The 23497-nt window shown below is 35.7% G+C and overlaps 1 protein-coding gene across 1 annotated transcript; it reads left to right on the top strand.

The window, feature by feature from the left end:
- Positions 1–1637: 1637 nt before the first annotated feature.
- cd4-2.2 (CD4-2 molecule, tandem duplicate 2) lies at positions 1638–23167 on the top strand. Its single transcript, XM_039763660.1, has 9 exons — positions 1638–1743; positions 6552–6609; positions 11663–11824; positions 12840–12974; positions 13122–13364; positions 17597–17965; positions 20290–20444; positions 22207–22274; positions 22480–23167. Exons 2-9 carry the CDS (start codon positions 6555–6557, stop codon positions 22547–22549), a joined length of 1257 nt encoding a protein of 418 aa, XP_039619594.1. The 5' UTR covers positions 1638–1743; positions 6552–6554; the 3' UTR covers positions 22550–23167.
- Positions 23168–23497: the final 330 nt, after the last annotated feature.

Here is a 23497-nt window from a genome sequence, read left to right as displayed (position 1 = left end):
AATACTGCTTATGGTTTACAAAGCCTTAAATAATTTCGCGCCGTCTTATACATCGGAATGTCTGACATCTTATATTCCAAATCATAACCTTAGATCCTCAAATGAGTGTCTGCTTAGAATCCCAAGAGCAAAATTTAAAAGAAAGTTTAAGCTGTTATGCACCTAAAATCTGGAATAGCCTGCCAATAGGAATTCGCCAGGCTGATACGGTGGAGCACTTTAAAACAATGCTGAAAACACATTACTTTAGCATGGCTTTCTCATAACTTCACCTTAATTTAATCCTGATACTCTGTATATTGAATTCATTATAATAACTATTCATGGTGGCTCTAAAATCCATACTAACCCCTACTCTCTCTTCTGTTTCTTTTCCCGGTTTTCTGTGGTGGCGATCCGCGCCACCACCACCTGATCAAAGCACCATGATGTCCCTACATTGATAGATTAAAAGCCAGAAGTCTACATGACCATCATCATCAAGTCCTTACATGAGAACCCTGAATACAAAGAGGTCTGTTTCATTTATGTTAGGTAGAATGCCCAGAGGGGGCTGGGCGGTCTCATGGTCTGGAGCCCCCGCCCTGCAGATTTTATTTTTTCTCTCCAGCCGTCTGGAGATTTTTTTGTTTGTTTGTTTTTTCTGTCCTCCCTGGTCATCGGACCTTACTCTTATTCTATGTTAATTAGTGTTGTCTTATTCTGATTCTTACTTTGTCTTTGTTTCTCTTTTCTTCATCATGTAAAGCACTTTGAGCTACATTATTTGTATGAAAATATGCTATATAAATAAATGTTGTTGTTGTTACAGGAACAAGCCTGAAAGAAGGAGCTCCAGTGAAGAGAGGTTCAGACACAGACAGATACCAAGGAAAGGTGCTGAATGTACACGTAAGGAAAGAGAGAGCAAATATTTTTCAATTATTCTGTAACCTGTTTTCGACAGCCTGACTAGTACTACGTAAAAAAAAAATTGTTTGCTGTTTGTTTATGCATGACTTGCCAGTAGGTGGTACTATAGCACTATAAGATGAGCACGTATAGCCTGTTTTAAAGTAGATAAATTACATTTCCCCTCCTAATGTTTAAAATATTCAGAATACTATAAAAATGAAAATCTCATTACAGGTAATATGATGAAACTACCCTTGGTCTATTTATTAAGCACTTTTGAAGTTGCCAATTTTATTATATCACGTTATGATATTTGTGAAGAAATCGAAAAGCAAACATCTATACTACCTGAATATCAAGCTGAAGTCCACAACGTTCAGAAATAAACTTACACCTCTATCTATCTATCTATCTATCTATCTATCTATCTATCTATCTATCTATCTATCTATCTATCTATCTATCTATCTATCTATCAGGTGATTAAAATATGTTAAGAGATAAATTCAGCATTCATTCATGTTTGGAAGCCGCTCATTCCACGGTTTAAGAAAGGGTCCTTGCCTGGTAGAATTTTACACCGAGCAGGGGCCATTACATTCGGGTGTAGCCTTTAACAAGATCCATTATTTTTGAAATAAAACATGACCATGAGAAAACACATATTTGCGGAAAGAACAAGCACGCTCCACACAGTGAGCGCGATTTCATTTCTTTTCAGTTTTTATCTCACACTAGTGAAACAGAGTTCCACGGGAACGCGCACGAAAACGAACGAGCGCAAACTTGCGTGTTCACTTCACTATCACCCCACACTTCACAATCGTCAGAGGTGTCACCATCTCTTTGGTAAGCTAAATTATTTTATTAGTATAAAAAAAAATTGGAGTAGAGACAAACTGGGTTTACTTTGTCTGTAATTACTTTATTAGGAATAAATCTTGAAACACAATTAGTCAAAAGTAAGGAAATAGATTTTCACGAGAACTTCCGATTGTATAATATGAGAAGTACCATATTGTTTTCATATATTTCCTTTAAGAGAAAAGCTACTCACAGAAATCAAAAAAAAAAAAGCTGAGAAATATTTATTTAATAAATAAATCTCGAGAAAACAAGCTGAAATATGATGCAAATAATTTCATTAGCACAGAATACACTTCTTAGTAAAACATGAATATGTAAAATAATACGTTACTAAAATTACTGAATGCAGAAAAACCTGGTTACTTTTTTCACATAGCAATTTTCAGTGGTGTCTGGAAAATCTTAAGGAAGCAAAATATGTACGTATTTTATGAATTCTCAAAAAAGTTTCAGTGAGCAACTGAGGTTCGACATCTCTACGATATCATTTCATATAGTAAGGTACCTTAAAAGTCAACGTAACATTTACAACTAACAGTACTGTATATGATTGTAAGCTTAAACAACCTGTTTGTAATTTATAAGAAGAATAGGCTGTTTCCGTGGCGAATAACAAGCGACCAAGCCGTTGCGCACGCAGCGGTACAAGAACAATTTCTTTGAGAATAATTAAAATGTAGATGTATAGTGTAAACGGAGCATCAAGCCGTTTCCCCTAATTTTTATGATTTAATATAAATGCACTGTTGACTAGCCTTGGTTATCGAAAACTATAGGCAGTATGTACCATTCTAGTGCTTTTTCGTATTTTGTTACTAACGTGCACCATTAAGCTCGCCAATAATATGTACCTTCAATATTTGTAATTCAATTTGAGGTTCAATCACATACGAAGTACATTTAATAAAATCAAACGAAGTTCTCCAGTAAACTCCATATTTAGTTCTCATTGCAGTGAAATATTGTTACTTTTAAACGGAATTATTATTGTGGTATGCGATCATGAATTTCAGTTGATGGTTAAGGTATTTTTAGAAATCAAAATAAAGGTTCAGTATATATAAAAAGTATTTTTGTGGTTATGTGTGATTTGTTAGATCTCCTGCTTTCATAAATCAATATGGAATACCTTTTTCATGTTTTTAGCACATAATCCTATACATTTTACCTGAAGTATGATTGCATCAACATTTAGATAACAGCTTTTTATCAGGAAATGTATTTACAGTTTACACAATAAGAGTTCAGGTGTAAATGGTTGATGTCTTTCATTTCTCAAACAAGTAGTTGCTGCTTCTTACCAATAAGGTGAGGTTAGAGTCAGAAGGGAGAGGCATCGGTTTCGGGGAGATGTTGATTATAAGGATTAATATTTAGAACAAGAGCCATAGCTTAATTATCAGGACAAGCTTAACCCAGTGTTCACTTGGCCAAAAAAAAAAAAAAAAGAAAAGAAATCATTGAAGTGATAATGTAAAAGTCAAAACACCAATGCATCTTAGCTTGGTGTAATTACATCAGTTTATCTATATTCAAAATATGTCTAATTCTGTCAAATAACTGACTCTGCATTCTTAACACATATTTTATCTGAAGGATTTAAATATTACATCATATTAAAGCAAATGTCTAAGCACAGTTCTGTTTATTCTGACAGTGACTATTTAAATCCTTATAAGACAAAAAATGCAAACGAGCTGCTAGCACAGTAAATGTATTAAATGTAAAAAACTAACATGAGATTAGTGTTTTGATGTATTGACAATATTTTTAAAATATTGCAATATATCACGGTTGCTTTTTTGACATGAATTCTCTGTGTTGCTAATGAGGACAGCTCTGCACAATGTTTACATTCAAATATAGTTCTGTACAATTTTTATTAAATGAAATAAAAAAATATTTTTAAAACTGCCTAATTCAGCAGCATTGGGAGAGAAGCAGAATTCAGTCCAGGATTGCATGGCACATCTTTGGGAAATAATTTTTTTTTTTTTTTTAGAAAGGTTAAATTTCTGATGCTGATGTCTGCTTTTTGATATCTATACAACTTAACATTTTCATTATTTAAAGCAATGTTTTATTTTTGGTGAGCATTGTAAGTGTAAATTATTTGGCTCCTTTATTTGTGTGTCTCAAATGCATTTCACGTTTTATTAATAGTTTTTCAAGTTTCTATAAAATAGTACATATTTCAATTTGTCTTAATTGGGGAGGGGGTGATATTTTATTACTGTTAAGGCTGTGCTTGCTGTGGACCTCATTTGCAGTAGGAATGCTCCTTTAAGCTGATCTATATGTCTTGTTCTTTCAATGTAACATACTGTTTGTCTGCATGATTTAATCTCTGAATTAGTCTGTTTATCAGTTTATCTCTAGGAAGGCTGTTTGCTCCTATTGAAAATGACTGGAATTACCTTCATGAATGTAAATTCCCCTGACTTTTTCTACTTATTTATGAACTTGGCCATTTTGTAGTTTGTGTTAATGTGATATACACAGGAAGTCCAACATAGCTCATACAGTACATGTTAACATTTTTTAAAATCAGTCTGTTTTTTTATTATGTTTGGTAGTAACATTTCACTTCAGAGCTTGCTGATTTGTCTCAGTTGCCTTTAGGCCCTTTCACCGGCAGGACATTAATAATATGCAATTTGAAGAGCTGTTTTAAGGTGGCCACACGCTGTGGCAACATTCTGCCGAGGCCTTATTTTTATCAGTCTTCAATTAAAGAGTAATAAAAATTCTTACTTTCAGTATGCTCTGAAAGATTAAACTAATTAGAAGGTACAAGTCATTATTAAATCAGGAGAATTAATTAGAGAGTAGTGGTTCTATAGCTAAAAATGCAGGCAATTTTTATGAACATTTATGTAATGTAATACAAAATGTAATTTAATTCAGAGTTTTGCACTAGCCTGATGATTAGCTTGAAATACATAAAGTATGCAAATTATTCATGTTTAGTGTTTTGGTTTAGTGTAGTGCGAAAGTGCATACATTGATGGCTAGGCAGGAAGCATTTTTGCCATGCAACACCAGGATGCACTTGGTTGGAGGTTTATGTATCTTCTGCAGTTTGCATGTTCTTCTTGTGTCAAAGATATTTCCTCTGGTATCGATGCCTGCCTTTCTAAGGTTACTAATGAATTAGCTTTCCATGCTCCAGACCAGAAAAAAAAATACACTAGCGATATAAAACTAATGGTTTCATTTTACCATTATTATATTATTATATCATTATTTCTCCCATGTTGATCATAAACATGACTTGCCAAATTTTTATGCCACTAAGACTGGATCATAATGAATTTCCATCTTTTATTTCAGAATTTATGAAGTCTTTTTTATAGTTTCTTTTACAATTATTAAACTCTTCAAATACACAAAAATTTAATTCTTCTGGAATTAATGTTAAATTGTTTAGCTTTGAAAAGCAACAGTAAAAACTACTAGTATAAACATCTGTGCACTGTATTTTGCAACTACTTAAATCAAATTTTTTTTTTTTCAGGATTGTCCAAAATGAAACCTGAAAAAATAACACAGTAGCTCAAACGTGAGCTGGTAGCTTAACTTTGATTAAACCAAATGATCTGTGTTGTAAACTGCTTTTTTATTTTAGTCTATTTTATTTGTTATTAAATGGAGTGGGGGTGGTCTTATAATGGTTAGCACTACTGTCTCACATCTCAAACATCTGGATTTGAATCACTGCTACCTAGAAGTTGCACATTCTTCCCTTGTCCTTGTGAATTCTTCACCCATGTATCCCAAACATATAGTTAACACCCAAAACTGCAGCATCTCCACAATCCTGAACTAGCTAACTGGATTAGTATGTGGGTGGCTGGGTATGTAGAAAGTAATAAGTCAGAATGTTACATTAAAGCTCTTCACGCAAACACTACACCTGTTGAGAAGAGCCCTATTGTACAAGTTAATGCTGACTCCATAAAATTAGTGTCAAAATGGAAGAAGCGAAACAGCTGCTAAAGAATGGAAGTTCTCTAAGAAGAAGTGAAACTTTCCCTGATATTGCTGTCCAAACATTTTGGGAGTGTCTTGTATTATTTGAGATCAACGTAATTATGTTAAGTGACTTTGAACTTTTGTATTATGGTGATTGTATCTTTTGTGATTTGAGCTGCAGCTCTAAAATGTTGTTCTGAAGAAATGGTTTTCAATCTACAGATCACAGCCCCCTGTTCTTGTGGGGTCTGAGGTTAGAATCTCTGTCTAAACACTTCCATATGAATTTAGGAAGCAGGGGGCGGTTGAGAAAGAAGCAGCGATTACGAATAGATGTGGTTAAATATCACCTTCCTGATTCCTTCTGCACTAGACTTTTAAAAATGTTAAATCATATAGCTCAGCAATCACAAATGCAAAATGTTGTTTATGTACTCATAATGAATGTTAAGCACTGCATTGCTGGATGCTTTCACCCACTTGCTTTCCAAAGCAGTCTTGCTGCAGATTGCACACATGACCAAATTCCTCTGCCTTTACAGGAAATGACAAAGTTGCTTTCTGCGGTGCTGTTATATGCTTGTGGGCTACTTAGAGCACCCTCCCACACCACATCATACAGTAAAAGAGAACAGCTGAAAATGTTGCAGGTTGCTTTTGGAAGTTAAAAAAGAGTCATGGTGCTATAGAAAATTAGGACTAATATTGTGTGTCAGGAGCAGTATTAAGTGCTTACTTATTTTTCATATTCAGGACTCTGAAGGTAGTAATGCCTTCTGATTCTAATCTGCACTTGTTTTTAATTCTTCTTGCAGATTATGTGGAACAGAAAGTATTTATTGACCATTTTTGGACTGCTGACATTGTCATGTGGTGAGTGTATTGAGAAATATATTTCACGAGGACTGAGCAGCTAAAGAGTCTTATGCTATTCAACACTTTACAACAATGGAGCAGTGTGGTGTAACCACATTTGAGAGAAGAACCAAAACTGGACTCCTACTGACAGAATAATTCAAAATCCTAACAAGAATGAAAAATTTCGCAGGCATTGATTTATGAAAGATAAATGTCACAATGGTACAACAAACTCAAAATGGTTCAATGTGGCTTTGCTGTGTATTGAAGTTAGTGTTAATTAATCTATATCTCTTTAAAATATTTCATAAGATATCAACTTTGATCTTAGAAGTACTGCCATGTTCAACTATAGACCCGTTTGTCTTTACAAACTCTAGGTACTTGTAATGTTTATAGAGATTATTCCATCTTCGTAATATTTGGAGAACGGCTGACTTGACAAGTATCAGAACTATTCTCTTGTATATAGCCTTCATGCTCATTATTTCATGTGCTCATTATTATGCCTATTTATCCAGTCCTGAAACATGAAAAATGTCAGTGACATATGAAGTTCTGCCATGAAGGGGATACTTGTTTATAGCAGGGTACACAATACTCACTTCATTGGGAGTTGAAGACTTATGTTTTAATCTGTGTTTAATCTATGTTTAGAGATCATTTTAAATGTGTTAATCTCTGATTTATAAGATAAAAAGGATATGTTCATTATAGAATAAACTGATATACAGGTAACTGAAAAATATAAAGTTACAAATCCTATGTAACATTTTAAGGCATGCTCGTGAGTAGCCGAGAAAGTAAAACTAAGAAGGCTAAAAGCATCCAAAAAATGGATTTATTTAAACAACAATGTATAATAAAACTGAAGGATACAGGGTCTTGAAGACAAAATTAAAATAGTAAGAGAAAACAATAAAGCTGTAGCCATTAGGGCCTAAGCCCTACTACAGTGGTTGGTCCACTTGTCTACCTTCTGGTATCCCCTGCCAAACCTCCTGTTCGCTTATATTGTTTCTGGCCTCTTCTGTACTTACTAAGCAAACTCGTGTTAATTTTGCTCCCTACCCTAAATTCCCTGACTTATGGTGAGGTGGTCTGTTAAGTCTTTTCCTAAATTTGTTCCTAGAACTGATGGCCAGCTACTTTTTCAAGGGTCAGGTAAGAACTTGGGAGCTCTTGGGGTCAACCTGTAAAAGTTCCTCTGAATACCCCTAGGTGTTCCTGTTCAACCCCAGACCTCGGTCTTCTGTTAAAGGGCAGACAGCCTTCATAATGGGGAGCAGGGAAATATGTACTGCACTTGATATGTGTCCCTACTGCAACCTAATAACATGGAGGATTCCAGTCATGCTTTCTATAGTTCTCCAGTGTCCAGATGTAATACTATAGGTATTTTTTCTGCCTGGGCATCTTACAGCTCAACCCCCACTCTGCCCTATTGCATTATTGTGGGACTCTGGTACCACAAACCTAATGACACATTCTTCTTCTTGTCTTGCCTGAGGTTTCTCCAGACACTTAAGTTTCTACCCATAAAACAAACACTTGTATGTTAGATTAAGTGACAATTGTAAATTTGGCCATGATGAGTGAGTGAGAGGGGTGTATAAATAACAAAGAACCATTATTTCATCAAGAGGTGATCTCAGGTCTTTGAACAATAGAATAATTAAATCTGGCAAATGCTCACTTTGCCAGGCCAATCCTTATTTTAACAAATACAGAGGAAAATAAATAAATATGTACATACATACTGTACATACATTTAAGGAGCAGTATGATAGCGCTGCCACAATGCTCCAAAATGTTGCATCCAGCTGTTTTCTATATGGAGTTTGTATAATATTTGTTTGTTTGTATATTTTTTAGGAGTTACTGAACCTGATATAGTGCATCCTTGTATTTGATCCCAGTTTTGGAGGTTAATCAGTCAGACATTTTTTTTTTCTTTTCCTGTATTAGAATTCTGCTGTTACTTACTCTCTTATCCTTATAAGAGAATGGGTTTACAGATGCTTGAATTTTTTAAATTTGAAATAAGTATTTATTTATTTATGTATTGTCGTTGCTCTGCTAAGTAATTCGTGTCTGATGTGTTTCTCCAGCATATACTATATTATTCATACATTTTTCTATACCAGTGAGACCAGCAGTAATAACCTTTTATTGGGCTGTAAATTATAGTGACACTAAATGAAACTTATTGAATTTAAATAAAGTGTAAATGGCATATAAATTCTAGTTTCTCAGGTTTGGTACAAAACATAGAATAGCCAGTATCAGAATGACTAGGTGATCAGGTTGATCAAAAATGCAGGAGAGAAAAGGTGGATCTTGAAACATCAAATGAATGTTGATACTGTGGAAGTCCCATTGTCAGACCAAGGGTAAGAATTTCAGAGAAGTAAATATTTATTTATTTTTGCTCAGCATCCACCTTCACATACAAAAATTGCCCTGTGCCAAGAATATTAACTTCACAATTCCAGCCGTGGGCTCATGAATGATGTCACAGGGTCTTGTGACTGGATCATCCACTGGGGGGCCTGCCAATGGAAGTCTTCAGCCAAAAACTGTTCAGGATGGTTTAGGTAACTGCATTTTCTGAGTCTAAATATACAACTTGTGAATTCTCTCAAGGTAAATTACAAACAGCAAACTTACTTGTTAAATCTTGTTTCTTTTCAGTTATACGTTTAGTTATGATCAGTCACACAATGTGATAGAAATACAAGGAAATCTTTATTTATACAGAGAAATAACCAACACAGTTTCACATGTCTTTTTTCTACCCTTGCCTTGTCTCTCATACCCATATGCTCTGTCCTTCTTAACTCCACCTTCTTTTTATACAGTACATGCAAACTTTACCATATAATGAATATCATCATTCTCCTTTACATTTTATTTTGTCCAATGTGTTAAATAACACTCCCCCCTTAAGTTTAACAGTTTATAGGATATACTAGTGTCTGTATCCACAGGGTGGAGTAAGACTGCTTTACACATGAATCTACAGTTCAAGGGATTATTTTGTTCTCAAATTGGGTCCCTGTGATATTACCCATAATATATTAGTCAGATCCCTATAAACTGAGTCTTTGTAGAGGTCTTCGTCCCCTCAGTGGAAAGTGGCTTTCTATTAAATGTAAAGGTGGATTTGCATCTTTGGGTTTACACATTGGTGAATTTTCTTCTTCTAAAAGACCACCATCTGTAATAGGTGTTTCAGTGCTCTACACCTTTCAAGTATCTGTGATAATTTTACTGCTTTGGCTTTCTTGAAAACCAAGGTAGATGCTGTTTTTTGACACAGAATGAATAACATGTGGTCTGTAAAAACCTATGATCATAAAAATATTTGTGAAAATTTTTCACTCAAAAGCTTAAAGATAGTGCCTCTTTTTCCATGTGTGCATAGTTCTTTTTAACTAGTACTTAATGACCTTGATGCAATAGCTATAGGCCTCTGATCCCCATTTTCTAAATGTGGTTTCTCAGCTTCAGATTCATAATGAGTTAGTACTGCATCTGCCTACACTGATTAAAGATGGCACTGCACTTTGGGGACAAGTTCTATGTCTTATCATTCACAACTCAAGAAGTGGTTGTAGCAGTGAGGATAATATATCTAGAAACCTAACATAATTTAGCAAGCCTAAAAATGATATTTGCTTTGCCACATTTTTAGGTTCAGATGCTTCAAGGATAATCCTCACCTTCTCTTTAGTGGGGCACAAGATATCCTTGTTGTTTAGTGCCCCAAATACTCCAGACTTCCTTGCATAAAACTACTCTTTGCCTGTTTTACTTTTATTCCATATTGATCAAGCCTTGAAAACCTAGCATTAATAAGGATGTCATTCAGAAAAATGTTATATGTTCTAATCCCTCTACAATAGAAAGCATGGATATATGAAACCAATGGTAAATATTAATTGTCAAGAGACAGTGCTTAAAAAGACTGGGAGAATTTGCATAATACTGCGGTGGGCTGGTGCCCTGCCCGGGGTTTGTTTCCTGCCTTGCGCCCTGTGTTGGCTGGGATTAGCTCCAGCAGACCCCCCCGTGACCCTGTAGTTAGGATATAGCGGGTTGGATAATGGATGGAAGGATGAATAACACGCATTACATCATCTCAGACAATGCACCATATTTGAGAAGGACATTTACTGAAAAGAGTTATGATGGATTAAGAAAGTAAGAAAAATAACTCACCTCACCATCATAGTGGAAGTAGGTTTAGAAAGTATTTGCTACTTAGAATAGATAGATAATAGAAGATTTCCCTTACTGTAGTTGTGGAAGCTAAAGCTTAAGTATGGGAGGAGTTTAGGGAGAATGTCTAACAGATGACCCTGAAGTTGTTCTGGCAAACTGTTTGACTCCTCTGGAGAGAAAGGCATGACCTTGACCAGACTGTGTTAAGTAGGGACAGGGAGGAGCTGACTTCTATGGGTAAAATTGTCAATTTGTGGAAGGAACTCTTTGACCAACTTACCAACCTGGTGGACATGCCCTCTTACCAGAACGCAGTGTTGGACACATCCAGTGTTCCATCACTTGTATCCATTTATGTTCTAAGTTGCTTGACCATGGGCTGCCAAAACCTATTTGGCATTAGTAAGAACAAAGTGTGAGCCAATCCTATATGGAACACTAGCCAGTTGCAGGATATTTTCACTCACAGTGAGTCAATTTGGAGTCATACATGTCTTTCAGATGTGGGAGGAAAACCTGATGACTGGGATAAAAACCTACAAAGGCATAGGAAAATATTCCAGCTTTATACAGAGCCCAGAACTCTGTAGCTATGACATAGCAGCATAGTACCCTCCATTGCTTATGATGTATAAAAGGTAATGTTTTGTTGATATCTGTGCAATGGCAACTACAGAATGTCTTTTTTCATTTTATGTCTATCATGACTATGCGTTTAGGATACTTGACGACAAATGTTTTTAATAAGAAATTTTAAAGTCTTCTTTAGACATTCAAGAGTTTGAGTACAATCACCGATGAAGATACATTCATTTAACATGTTTTCATGTATTTTATTTAGACATCCTGGGAACAGCAACAGTTGTATATGAATCTATTGGAGGGAAAGCAACGTTTGCCTGCAAAAAGACCCAAAATGATGACAAGTGGACATATAAGAGTAATGACTTTGCTACAGAAGATATTGTAATCAGATCAAGTAAAAGAATGCTTGAGTTAAGAGGTACTTTAATCTTTTTTTAGGTCTTCATTTCCTAGTAAAGGACTGGTATTGTATTTAAGGACTCAGAAAGGCAAATTGAAGAAAAAAAAGTATCTGATAGGTCTAACAAAATAGAAAATTCAGCCCCCCAATCAGTTAACATTTGGGGACAGTTGCCAGGACTTTTCCTGTGTTGGCCAGCAGTCTTCTAAGAATTAGTACTCTCCATTTATCCCATCAGCCCAACCACTTTTACTTTCACAAAGGAAGGCACTAAACTTACAGGCACAGATATCTTATGCATTACATAAAATCACCATTCCAAATAACACGAAAATACATGCAGTCACTTTTATAATTAACAAGAGCCCAATAATGGTGGTTGTGTCAGCCCACATCAGCAAAATCAATCTTGAGACCGTTTTTTATTTTAATTTTAATGGTCAGTCAGAAACCGTTGAGGTTTGTGTAGTCATTCAATGTAATTATTTTAGAATTCTGCAGATAAAAAATACCATGTTGACTTTGTTTATATTATTACACATATTATGCAAACACATCAGATACTGTAAAAGTAGGATGTCTTTTCAATTTTATACACCATTTGTTTTTCTGTAGTTGACAGATTTACTGTGAGTTTATGATAGGATGTGGTTTTAAATCATGGTTATTATATGGCACAGCTCATAAAGAAGTGCATCAGGCAGTCTGCTCCAGGTGGAATTTTAATTTTGGATAAATTTGCTTTCAGTCAATGGAAGGAGAGAATGGGTTTTTATGGCATCATTTAAGCTGAAAACCATTAAATAAAACCAATACATTAAAAATATCCAAAATTCTCCAATACATTCTATGATCATGTTGAAGTAAACATAAGCAAAAACATGATTGGAGGGTGTGGCAACAGTAGCTCACACAGGATGACATTTAAGCTAATATTGTCTTTTGACATGATCTTCACTTATCCTTGTTAAGTGGGCTAATTCTGCAGAAGAAAAAATAAAGCTTTTTAATGTGTTGTATTCCTTGCTTTCAGGACATTTACCAATGGTTAAAAGAGCCAGGATTGTTCAAGATTTTTCTCTTGAGATTAAAGATGTTGAAAGCTCTGATGAAGGCATCTATAAATGTAGTTCTGAAGGCAAAGAGTACAAACTCTGTATTGTTTCAGGTAATCTGCTTCTCGTTTCAAAGTTAATTGTATTAATATGGCTATTTGAATTATTTTTGGACCTTATGAAGTTATTATTTATCTCTGAATAAAAATAAAACTCTTCTAGATTGAGCTGTATGCCAATGTCTCATTTTGTTTTTTTAGTGCATGCTGATCCTCAAGGCCCAGGTGTTCAATTCACACCTCTGAAGATAAAATGCGCCATATGTGAAAATACACCTCGCATCTGGCAACATCCACACAAAATAAATATAATGAATTCAAACAACTATATAATTAACAAAGAAGAGGGCACCATTGAGATTAAGTCTTTATCAATGGAGGATGCTGGAACTTGGACTTGCAAAATAACTAATTTTCATATAGAATACAAGTTGCAGATTATTGGTATGTAGTGGCTTCCTTTTATTTTTATACTGTTAATCCACAGATATATGTATTTGCATATTATTAACAGTACTGCGTATATGCAAAAGTAAATGGATTTATGAGAACTTATTTGAGATTAGTATATTTTATTTAACAAGAGGGTCACTAGACAACAGTTGACAAATGTATTTGATAATGTCAAACCTGATTTCTTTATTTAAATGAAAAATCTAGTAATTATTTGTATTCTTTAAAATTTGGTAATCAAATTAGTAATTTATTTAAACTACATTCCTTGTCTACAATTAAACTACCAATGCCTGGTATAACTTCCTTGGAGTACAAAACTTCTGGATGACTAGCTTCTGTTTTTCAGTGTTTTACTAAATGACACTATGTGAAATCTTCAGAATTATGAGAGCACATTTGAGACTCATAATTTATGTACTAACAGACATACATTACATTGTTCCATGCAAAGAACCAAATTAATTTATATTTGCTAGTTTGATGTATTAACCACTTAATAACTGTGTTGCAAAATCCTTTGGTGAGTATGGTAAAGTGGTAGAATTGTTAGAGCTGTGTCCTAATAGTACTAGGGAACTAGTTATAATTCTCAGCCTAAGCAATATTCCTCTGACATACCAACATTTTTGCAGTGTAAATGTGGGTTACTTTTCTCCGGGAAGCTTGAATAACTTCAGCATCTTAATTAACCTAACAAGACATGCTTGCTATATTAAGTGAGAGTGGGTATACGAGTACCTTGTTATAGACTGGATCCTGGACTTTCCATTCACTTTTGCCTAGTTAAGCTCGAAATGGATGGATGAGTTGATGGATACTGGTACTTAACTTATCATACTTAATTAAGGATGGAGATGGGTTACAAGGTCCTTAAATATGAATACTGGAAATGACTAGTGTTCTGTCCATGTGTTGTTTCCTTCTTGCACAAGATGATTGCTGGAGTAGGCTCCAGCTGTCTCATGACCCTGCCTTGTATAAGTGAGTTAAGAAAATGGATGGGTGCATGGAATCTAGGAGGGTCCAGAGAAGTAGTTCATAGGGTCACTGTTCTTCCTGCTGGTCCAGATCTTCTTGGGAGATGGCACAAGATAAAAATAAAGATTCGCATCCAAATCCTTCTGGGTTATTCCTGTTAGATTGGTCCCCAAAATAGACACATGTAAGAAAATTAGTGGCTTTTATATCTGGAACCAAGCAGCCTTTTAATTCTTTGAAAATTGTATGAATTTTGTTTAATAAACAATGTATAAACATCACCCTAAATGGTGTTATCATACTTTCATGTTCATTAAGGGCTCATGTAAAGATAATTTAAAGGTCAGGCCTTCTTCCTCTTCTGTCGCTGCTCCCGTTAGGGGTTGCCACAGCGGATCATCTTATTCTATATCTTCCTGTCCTCTGCATCTTGTTCTGTTACACCCATCACCTGCATGTCCTGTCTCACCACAGCCATAAACCTTCTCCTAGGCTTTCCTCTTTTCCTCTTACCTGGTAATTATATCCTTAGCATCCTTCTCCCAATATACTCAGCATCTCTTCCCTGCACATGTCCAGACCAACACAATTTTGCCTCTCTGACTTTGTACTGTCTGTAATATACTCATTTCTAATCCTATCCATCCTCGTCACACCCAATGCAAATCTTGGTATCTTTAAATCTGCCACCTCCAGCTTTGTCTCCTGCTTTCTGGTCAGTGTCACCGTCTCCAACACATATAACAAAGCTGGTCTCACTACTGACCTGCAGACTTTACCATTGACTCTTGCTGATACCCGTCTGTCAAAAATTACTCCTGACACTCTTCTCCACCCATTCCACCCTACCTGAACTCTCTTTTTCACCTCTCTTCCACAATCCCCATTACTCTGTACTGCTGATCCCAAGTATTTAAACTCATCCACCTTGCCAACTCTACTCCCTGCATACTCACCATTCCCATGACCTCCCTCTCATTCACACACATGTATTCTGTCTTGTTCCTACTGAACTTTATTCCTCTTCTCTCCAGAGTATATCTCCACCTCTCCAGGGTCTCCTCAACCTGCACCCTACTATTGCTACAGATCACAATGTCATCAGCAAACATCATAGTCCACAGGGACTCCTGTCTAATCTTGTCTGTCAAACTGTTCATCCCTGATGTAATCCCACCTCCACCTTGAATGCATCTGTCACTCCTAAAGCAGACCTTACCACTGTCACACTTCCCTTGTTCATATTCTGTACAACTCTTACATACTTCTCTGCCACTCCCGACTTTTCCATACAATACCACAGCTCCTCTCAATGCACCCTGTCATATGCTTTCTCCAGGTCCACAAAGACGCAATGCAACTCCTTCTGGCCTTCTCTATACTTCATCAACATCCTCAGAGCAAACATCGCATCTGTGGAGCTCTTTCTTGGCATGAAACCATACTGCTGCTTACTAATCATCACCTCACTTAACCTAGCTCCCACTACTCTTTCCCATTATTTCATGCTGTGGCTCATCAGTTTTATCCCCTGTAGTTATTACAGTCCTGCACATCCTCCTTATTCTTAAATATCGGCACCAGTACACTTCTTCTCCACTCCTCAGGCTTCCTCTCACTTTCCAAGATTCCATTAAACAATCTGGTTTAAAACTCCCCTGCAATCTCTGCTAAACACCTCCATGCTTCCACAGGTATGTCATCTGGACCAACGGCCTTTCCATTTTTCATCCTCTTCATAGCTATCCTTACTTTCTCCTTGCTAATCCATTGCACTTCCTGATTCACTATCTCCATATCATCCAACCTCTTCTCTCTCTCATTCTCTTCATTCATCAGCCTCACAAAGTACTCTTTCCATCTGCTCAACACACCCTCCTCACTTGTGAGTATGTTTCCATCTTTATCCTTTATAACCCTAACCTGTTGCACATCTTTCTCAGCTTGGTCCCTCTGTCTAGCCAATCGGTACAGGTCCTTTTCTCCCTCCTTAGTGTCCAACCTCTCATACAACTCATCATACACCTTTTCTTTAGCCTTCACCACCTCTCTCTTCACCTTGCACCTTATCTTCTTGTACTTTTGTCTACTTTCTGCATCTCTCTGACTATCCCATTTCTTCTTTGCCATCCTCTTCCTCTGTATACTCTCCTGTACCTTCTCATTCCACCACCAGGTTTCCTTTTCCTCCTTCCTCTTTCCAGATGTCACGCCAAGCACCCTTCTTGCTGTCACCCTTACTACATCTGCTGTAGTTTCCCAGCTGTCTGGTAACTCTTCACTACCACCCAGTGCCTGTCTCACTTTCTCCCTAAGCTCAACCTTGCAGTCTTCCTTTTTGAAATGCTTCTATTTGATCCTTGGCTCTGCCCTCACTCGCTTCTTCTTCTTGATCTCCAACGTCATCCTAAAGATCACCATCCTATGCTGCTTAACTACACTTTCCGCTGCCACCACTTTGCAGTCTTCAATCTCCTTAAGATTGACTCTTCTGCATAGGATGTAATCTACCTGTATGCATTTTCCTCCACTCTTGAACATAATCCTATGTTCCTTCCCCTTCTTAAAATATGTATTCACCACAGCCATGTCAATCCTTTTGGCAAAATCCACCATCATCTGACGTACATTCCTCTCCTTGATACCATACCTACCCATCACCTGCTCGTCTCCTCTGTTCTCTTCACCAACATGTCAGGCCAAAGGTCAGGTCACCAACATGTCAGGCCTCTGCTCTGTAAATTTGAGTCTTTTCAAGTTTTCCTTTAAGTATTTTCATTGTTTGACTATGAAGCAGTACATTTTATATTGCACACATTTCTTTTTGAGATCACTCACTGTAATTTATTTTCAGCATGATATTATGAAATTATTAAAAGGATTTTGTAACACTTCAGGTCATCCCTATTGTTACCCAGTGAGAAATACTTAAAAATCCATCAACTTTTCTAGTCATAAAGCTGCTTTTTTTTGCATCTGCTTCATGGATTTACAAAGAGGGGGTTGATTTAAGCATTATTTATTATCCTTGCTTCTCTGTATTTATCCAAGAATCAGACGTATGTGTGGCCTGTGACAAGTGAAATATCTTTTACATTTCTGTCTACTCAAAATACATTTTTAAACTGTTTTGTACTGGTGTGATCTAAAAGTATGCTTAAAGTATTCAATATCTTTGGGATTTTCAACTTTTACCTTGCTAATCATTGCCTTAAATATATAATGTTCATTTCTTTTTTCAGGATTTACCGGAAATTCATCTCTCACTACATTTTGTAAAAAAGGTGATACAGCATACTTGCCCTGCCAACTTCATTCCTTGCCCTCAGTCCCAGATTTTGGAAATCTAATTATTACTGGTGGAGGATGGAAAAAGAAGGCAGAACAAGACAGTATGGATCAACTTCTGTTTTTGCAGTTTATGAACAGGGAGCTATCATGGAATTTATCAGTGGTTAACAAAAGACTGACCTTCCATTCAGAAAATATTGGAAGAAATCTCTCAGTCACAATAAAGAATGTACAGCTTAAAGATGCCGGAGAGTACATTTGTGAGGTTCAATTTAATACAAGGATTTTAAAGAAAACAGTGAAGATATTGGTGGAGGATGGTAAGATGGTCAAATTATCATTTCAATCTGCCAGCCTTTATGTTTTTTAGCTCATAGTGTTTTGTTTGCATCAGAATGTTAATAAAAATATGAAGAAAAAATCTAAACTCCTGTCAAATTGGTTTACCAAGACATGAAAATCTGAGAATTAGATTCTAAGCACACTGTCATATATGCACACACACGCCCACAATTACTAGCAATTTATACTTATCAATCATACTAACATCATCAAGACGTGGGATGGAAACTGGAGAATTTTAATAGAACAACTAAACGTTACATTTTAAACTTTGCGAAGTAACCTAAAGATAGGAAAGAGCTTCACTATGTGCTGCCTCCACACAAAGTGGATGAAATTACAATGGTACATTTGTTGGACAGAAACTCCAACCAACATATATTGGTAGGATTAAAAAAAGCATATCATTATTTAATGGTTTGTCCTATATAGTGTCTGCACAGTGCAGCATATTTGCACTTTAATGGAAAGATTCTGACTGTGACTGATAATATTAAAGGATGTTAATATGGGTTGAGTGTCTGTAATCTGAAATTCCAAAATATGAAATGCTCCAAAACCTGATTTTTATTTATTTTTTCTTTTTTTTTTTTTTTGCTGAGCATGTGTGAACAACTTACTTTCATATTCCAAATGGATTTATTCATTCTGACCCAGGAGGGACACATGATCAATAACCAGGGTTGGGGGTCCTCTGTGAAGCAGTGAGTGCCATGAAGCACCATCACTTGATCGCCTAATGGGTAGATGCTGAGTGGTTGTTTCAAGATGCTTCAAAGGGTTTTGGGAGCAAAATGATAACACCTACTCTATGCATTAATGGAAGGCCACTGCTTACAGTTAACAAAAGTAGATTAATTCTCGCTAGTTGCTCTTATTGCAATATGAGTGTCATAAATTGCTCCAATTACATAAGGAAAACCGAACACTTCTGCAAATTGCCTTTTAGCATTGCCAATTTTTTCATGTTGACAAAAACACGATATGTTTTATGCATGTACGTCCTCACAAAAACTGATTGTAGAGTCTCATCAGTTAATGGCTTTTAGCAAAGTAGGCATAATGAAGGGTAGTTTGCCTGAGATGTTCATGAGCTGTCAGCCACCTCCCTGGGAAGTGACAAAAGGTAGCCAATAAAAACTGATGAAAGATCAAATAAATTTTTCAGTGTAAATTTCAAACTTTACCCTCTTAAAATAAAACTACAATGCAGTCTGTATATCATATTACTCAATTTTAAGGTTTAATATGATTGCCATATCAATGCACATTACAATAATGGCTCAGTGATATGAATTACCACATACATGAGTCGTTATTTAGCTGGATTGTCTTCATGAACCTGCTTGATCAATCGTTTGCCAAAGATATCTTATTATGTTTTTGGAAATATCCCAAACTCTGGAAATAAACAAAATATTTTTGGTCTCAGGCATTTCAGATTAGGGATACTCTACCTGTACTATATGATCTGGTAAAGACAGTACAAGAAAGACATAGCAGCACTTGCAGCTGTCCAGAAAAGAGAAATCAATTGCATCCCAGAAGTTAATGTATCGTACACTAACAATATGACTCAGTGAAGCCTGTTTAATCTTGAGCTGAGAAGACTATGTGGAGATCTAATCAAGTTTTTAAAAATTCTCAAACATATTGATAAAATAGATCCAGCAGAATTCTTTCAACTTAAAGGTGGATCACTTATTCGATGACACCAAGTGAAATTAAGAGGAATTGCATTTAAGGTACTTTTTTACACAAAATGTTGAGGGAATTTTTATACAAAGTACTGAAATATGTAGTTGAAGCAGAAATTTTGACAATAAGTATCTAAATGAGATGCTGAGAGAGCTTACAGTAGCTATTCGCTAAACAAACAAGCTTGATGGACTGAATGATCTCCTCTCATTTGTCAAATTTCTTATACAGTATATGTTTTTATGCCATTTATTATAGCTGTAATTTAAACAATGGATTAATACTGTGAATGATGTATCATTTGAATAAGCTGTTTAACTGAAACCAATCTGAACTATGAGGCTAGGACTTTGCACATTTAGGCTGCATGCAGAAAATAACTTACAAGCCATCATAATAGGGTATATATTCTTATATTGTACAATAAAGTTTTCGTAAAACAATGTAAAAACAAATAACCTGCTGCTAATACCAGTGCAGACCTTGTTAAGACAGACATGCACCTTCCATACTATCATCATGATGTCAGGGTTTGATAGAAATTCTGTTTTTGCCTTTTGTTTCACAATAGTTATATGATTGTGATTTCTTTTTTTTTATACAGTAATCACAGAAGTCACACACTCAACTGGTGTCAACAAATCAGGTCACAAAAAAATGTCACTGTGGATGTTCATTTTGATTGGAGTGGTTGCCTTTGTTCTAATTGTCCTCCTCATTATTGTAACCATATTAATAATAAGGCATCAGCGTCTGCGGGTAAGAGAAATATTGACAAGCTGTGATAATAATAATTCTACATGTAGGACAAGTGAAGTGTTTCCTTATTTGACTTTATTTGGTTATTGAATATTGCTTCACACGGCTCAAGGAGTATTAACTTTTTTACATAGGAATATTTTTTATAAGATGCATATTACAGTATATGAAAATAAAGATGTGGTGTACTTTGTTAATTCAATTAAGACGTGGGGCATCATAGGATTATCTCCAAGTGGTTGTTCCACCCCAATTCCAAATTTATCCAGAATAATGTTTAATTTCAAGAAATCACAAAAGGGAATAAAATTAAAGAAGAACAAAAAATGTCAAATAGTAGTTTAGCCTTTCGGTCCCACTGGCCATCAATACACACTCAGCAATGAAAGTTGGTTACCCATTTTTTCACCTTCAAAATTTCTTTCCACTGTAAAGATTTTTCTTTTTCTTTGCCCCCACTCACCTGCCAATTCTAGGCTCAGCTTGCTGTTTATAGTACTAGTCTTAAAAAATCATTGCTAGGTATCATTTGACTATTCCCAGGATTACTGGTGATTATGGACATGTCCTATAAAATTCTTGGGCCAATAACTAACGATGGTCTCTTGGAAATGATACCCTTTTAATTCAGGGCATAACCTTTAATATGTCTCATGTGTTTGCCCTTGCCAGTTATCAGCAGAACTTCACCTGTCCCTTGGGGAGCTTGCCTAATACACTCTAACATTCTATTGACTTCTCCCACTCCATTATGGCTATACCATCCTTTATATGCACTGGACCTTTCACTTTCTCGGACCTCAGACCTATTATTTCAGATAGGGTGTTTCAAACTCACAGGACAGATGTCTGTTTCACCATTTTTCACTTGCCAAATTTCTTAAACTGTCTTGAGCTATGTAGTTATACACCATGAAAATCTACTACCTGCCAAGCAACAATTGTATAGTAAATATTTTCAAACAGACCTCCAAAAGAAAGTTCTGAAGCAATCTGGTTATCATTTCAGATAAATACTTCTTTTGACGTGGGGTTGTAGGGATTATAATAATAATAATAATAATAATAATAATAATTACTATTTACATCTTTCTCACTACTCAAAGTGCTTTTCATAGTGAGTAGGGAGCCATTTCAACAACCACCAATGTGAAGCATCCACCTGGATGATATGATGGCAGCCATTTTTGTGCCAATACAATCACCACACATTGCAATTAGGTAGTGAAGTGGTGAGAGAGAGAAACCCAATTAAAGACAGGGGATGATTAGAGGGCCAGAATGACTAGGCTGTGGTGGGCTATTTAGCCTGGACATTGGAACACACCCTATTGTTTATGAAGGATGCGCAGAGCTCTTTGTTTACCACAGACAGTCAGACATTGGTTTAATGTCTCATCCAAATGACTGCACCACTTTTACAGCACAGTGTCCCCATTACTGCACTGGGACATTGGGATCCACATTCAGACCTTAGGGCAAGCGCCCTCTGTTGGCATCATCAACATCTCTTCCAGCAGCAACCTAAGCTTTTTCTGGTTGGTCTCCCATTCTAGTACAGGCTGAGCCTGAATATGTTTAGCTGCAGGTAAATGACCTCTTCTGAAGTGCAGGTGGTGTGGTTGCTGGCTGCTAGATCCTGGTCTGTTTTTAGTGTTTAGGTCAGACAGAAACTTTATGCAGTCTAACACATTCAGGACAATATAGTTCATGAAAATAAAACAAATCAGAAAAAGATCAACATTTTTTATTTGTTTCTTAGGCACAAGCCAAAAGGAGAGCATATCAAAGACAAGCTTTGACACCTAAACAATACTGCCAATGTCATAGGTAAGCATGTACAATTGTTTTATCTGCTCAAGTATAATACATGTAAAAATAACAGTTAACACCTTCACCCAGCAGCTTTGATCCAGAGTTCAAAATTTAGCATTATAATTTCTGTCAGTTTGATTGGAATAACAATAATTCAGAAGCATCAAGGCATTCTGCAAGGATTATTATACAGTACCTAATGTCCATCTATTCTTTTCAGAAGCAGAAACAGAAATGGATATAGCCGACAGCCAGTCAAAGAGAAACTTCTGGATGAAGAGTTTTATTAAAACTAGTTGAGCATAAATGCTGCAGGAAACAACTGGCAATCAGTAAAGCTGTTTAGAAATTTGTAAATTCAGTCTGTGACATTTTGATCCTTAATCATTTCTGTAATTGCTAAAAGGAATTGGCAAATATTGAAATATCTACAGTATAATGATCTGTTCAAATATATATTAATTATAGGCATTTTCTTCAGTTATATTCAGTATATAGTGTGTTTCTTAGTGATAATGTTTATTTAGTCCTGATGTTTTGCTTTTAAAAAGAGCCACTAGAAGGTGCTGTATGGCTTTGGGCATTACAGTAACTTAAGGGAAAAATACATGTCAATATATATTTCAAAAAACGAATATATCTTAAAACCATATGATATTTATATCATAAACTAACATGTTTTCCAGTAACAGAATTTTGAATGTTTTTTTTATTTCTGTATTCTTGAACACATGCAGTTAAAATAAGATTCTCTTTTGATTCTTTTCTTTTTCACTTGCCTGCTGAAATGTATAATTAACAAACTTTCAATTGCAGTCCTGGGCACTTTTAAATTCCTTAACTTCTGTTATGCAAATGTGTGTATGAATAATTGAAACAATTAAATAAATAAAGAGCTTGGAACTTTATCTCTTCCTATTTCCTGTGCTCCATTGTTAAAAAAGCAATTCCAATGCAGTTTTAAACATAAAAAGGATAAGCAACACTGAAGACAGTTTTAATGTCAGATGTTTGGGTAAAATTGAGCATTCAAACCTAATGGTCATTGACAAAATGCTGGATGAAAATTATAGATCTTGAATTTTGCTTTAATGGAAAAAAAACCTCCCAAAACAAAACATGGCATTCCTACCAGGTTATATACTCCAAATCCTTACTATGATAATTGAAGACACCGTTTTTGAAAATGAACAAGAAATCTGATTACCTCTTTCAAGTAATCAAGTATACTATACTTA

The sequence above is a fragment of the Polypterus senegalus genome, chromosome 9 (genome assembly GCF_016835505.1).
Source record: "Polypterus senegalus isolate Bchr_013 chromosome 9, ASM1683550v1, whole genome shotgun sequence".
NCBI classification, from domain to species: domain Eukaryota; kingdom Metazoa; phylum Chordata; class Cladistia; order Polypteriformes; family Polypteridae; genus Polypterus; species Polypterus senegalus.
This window is presented reverse-complemented; position numbering and strand designations above follow the sequence as displayed.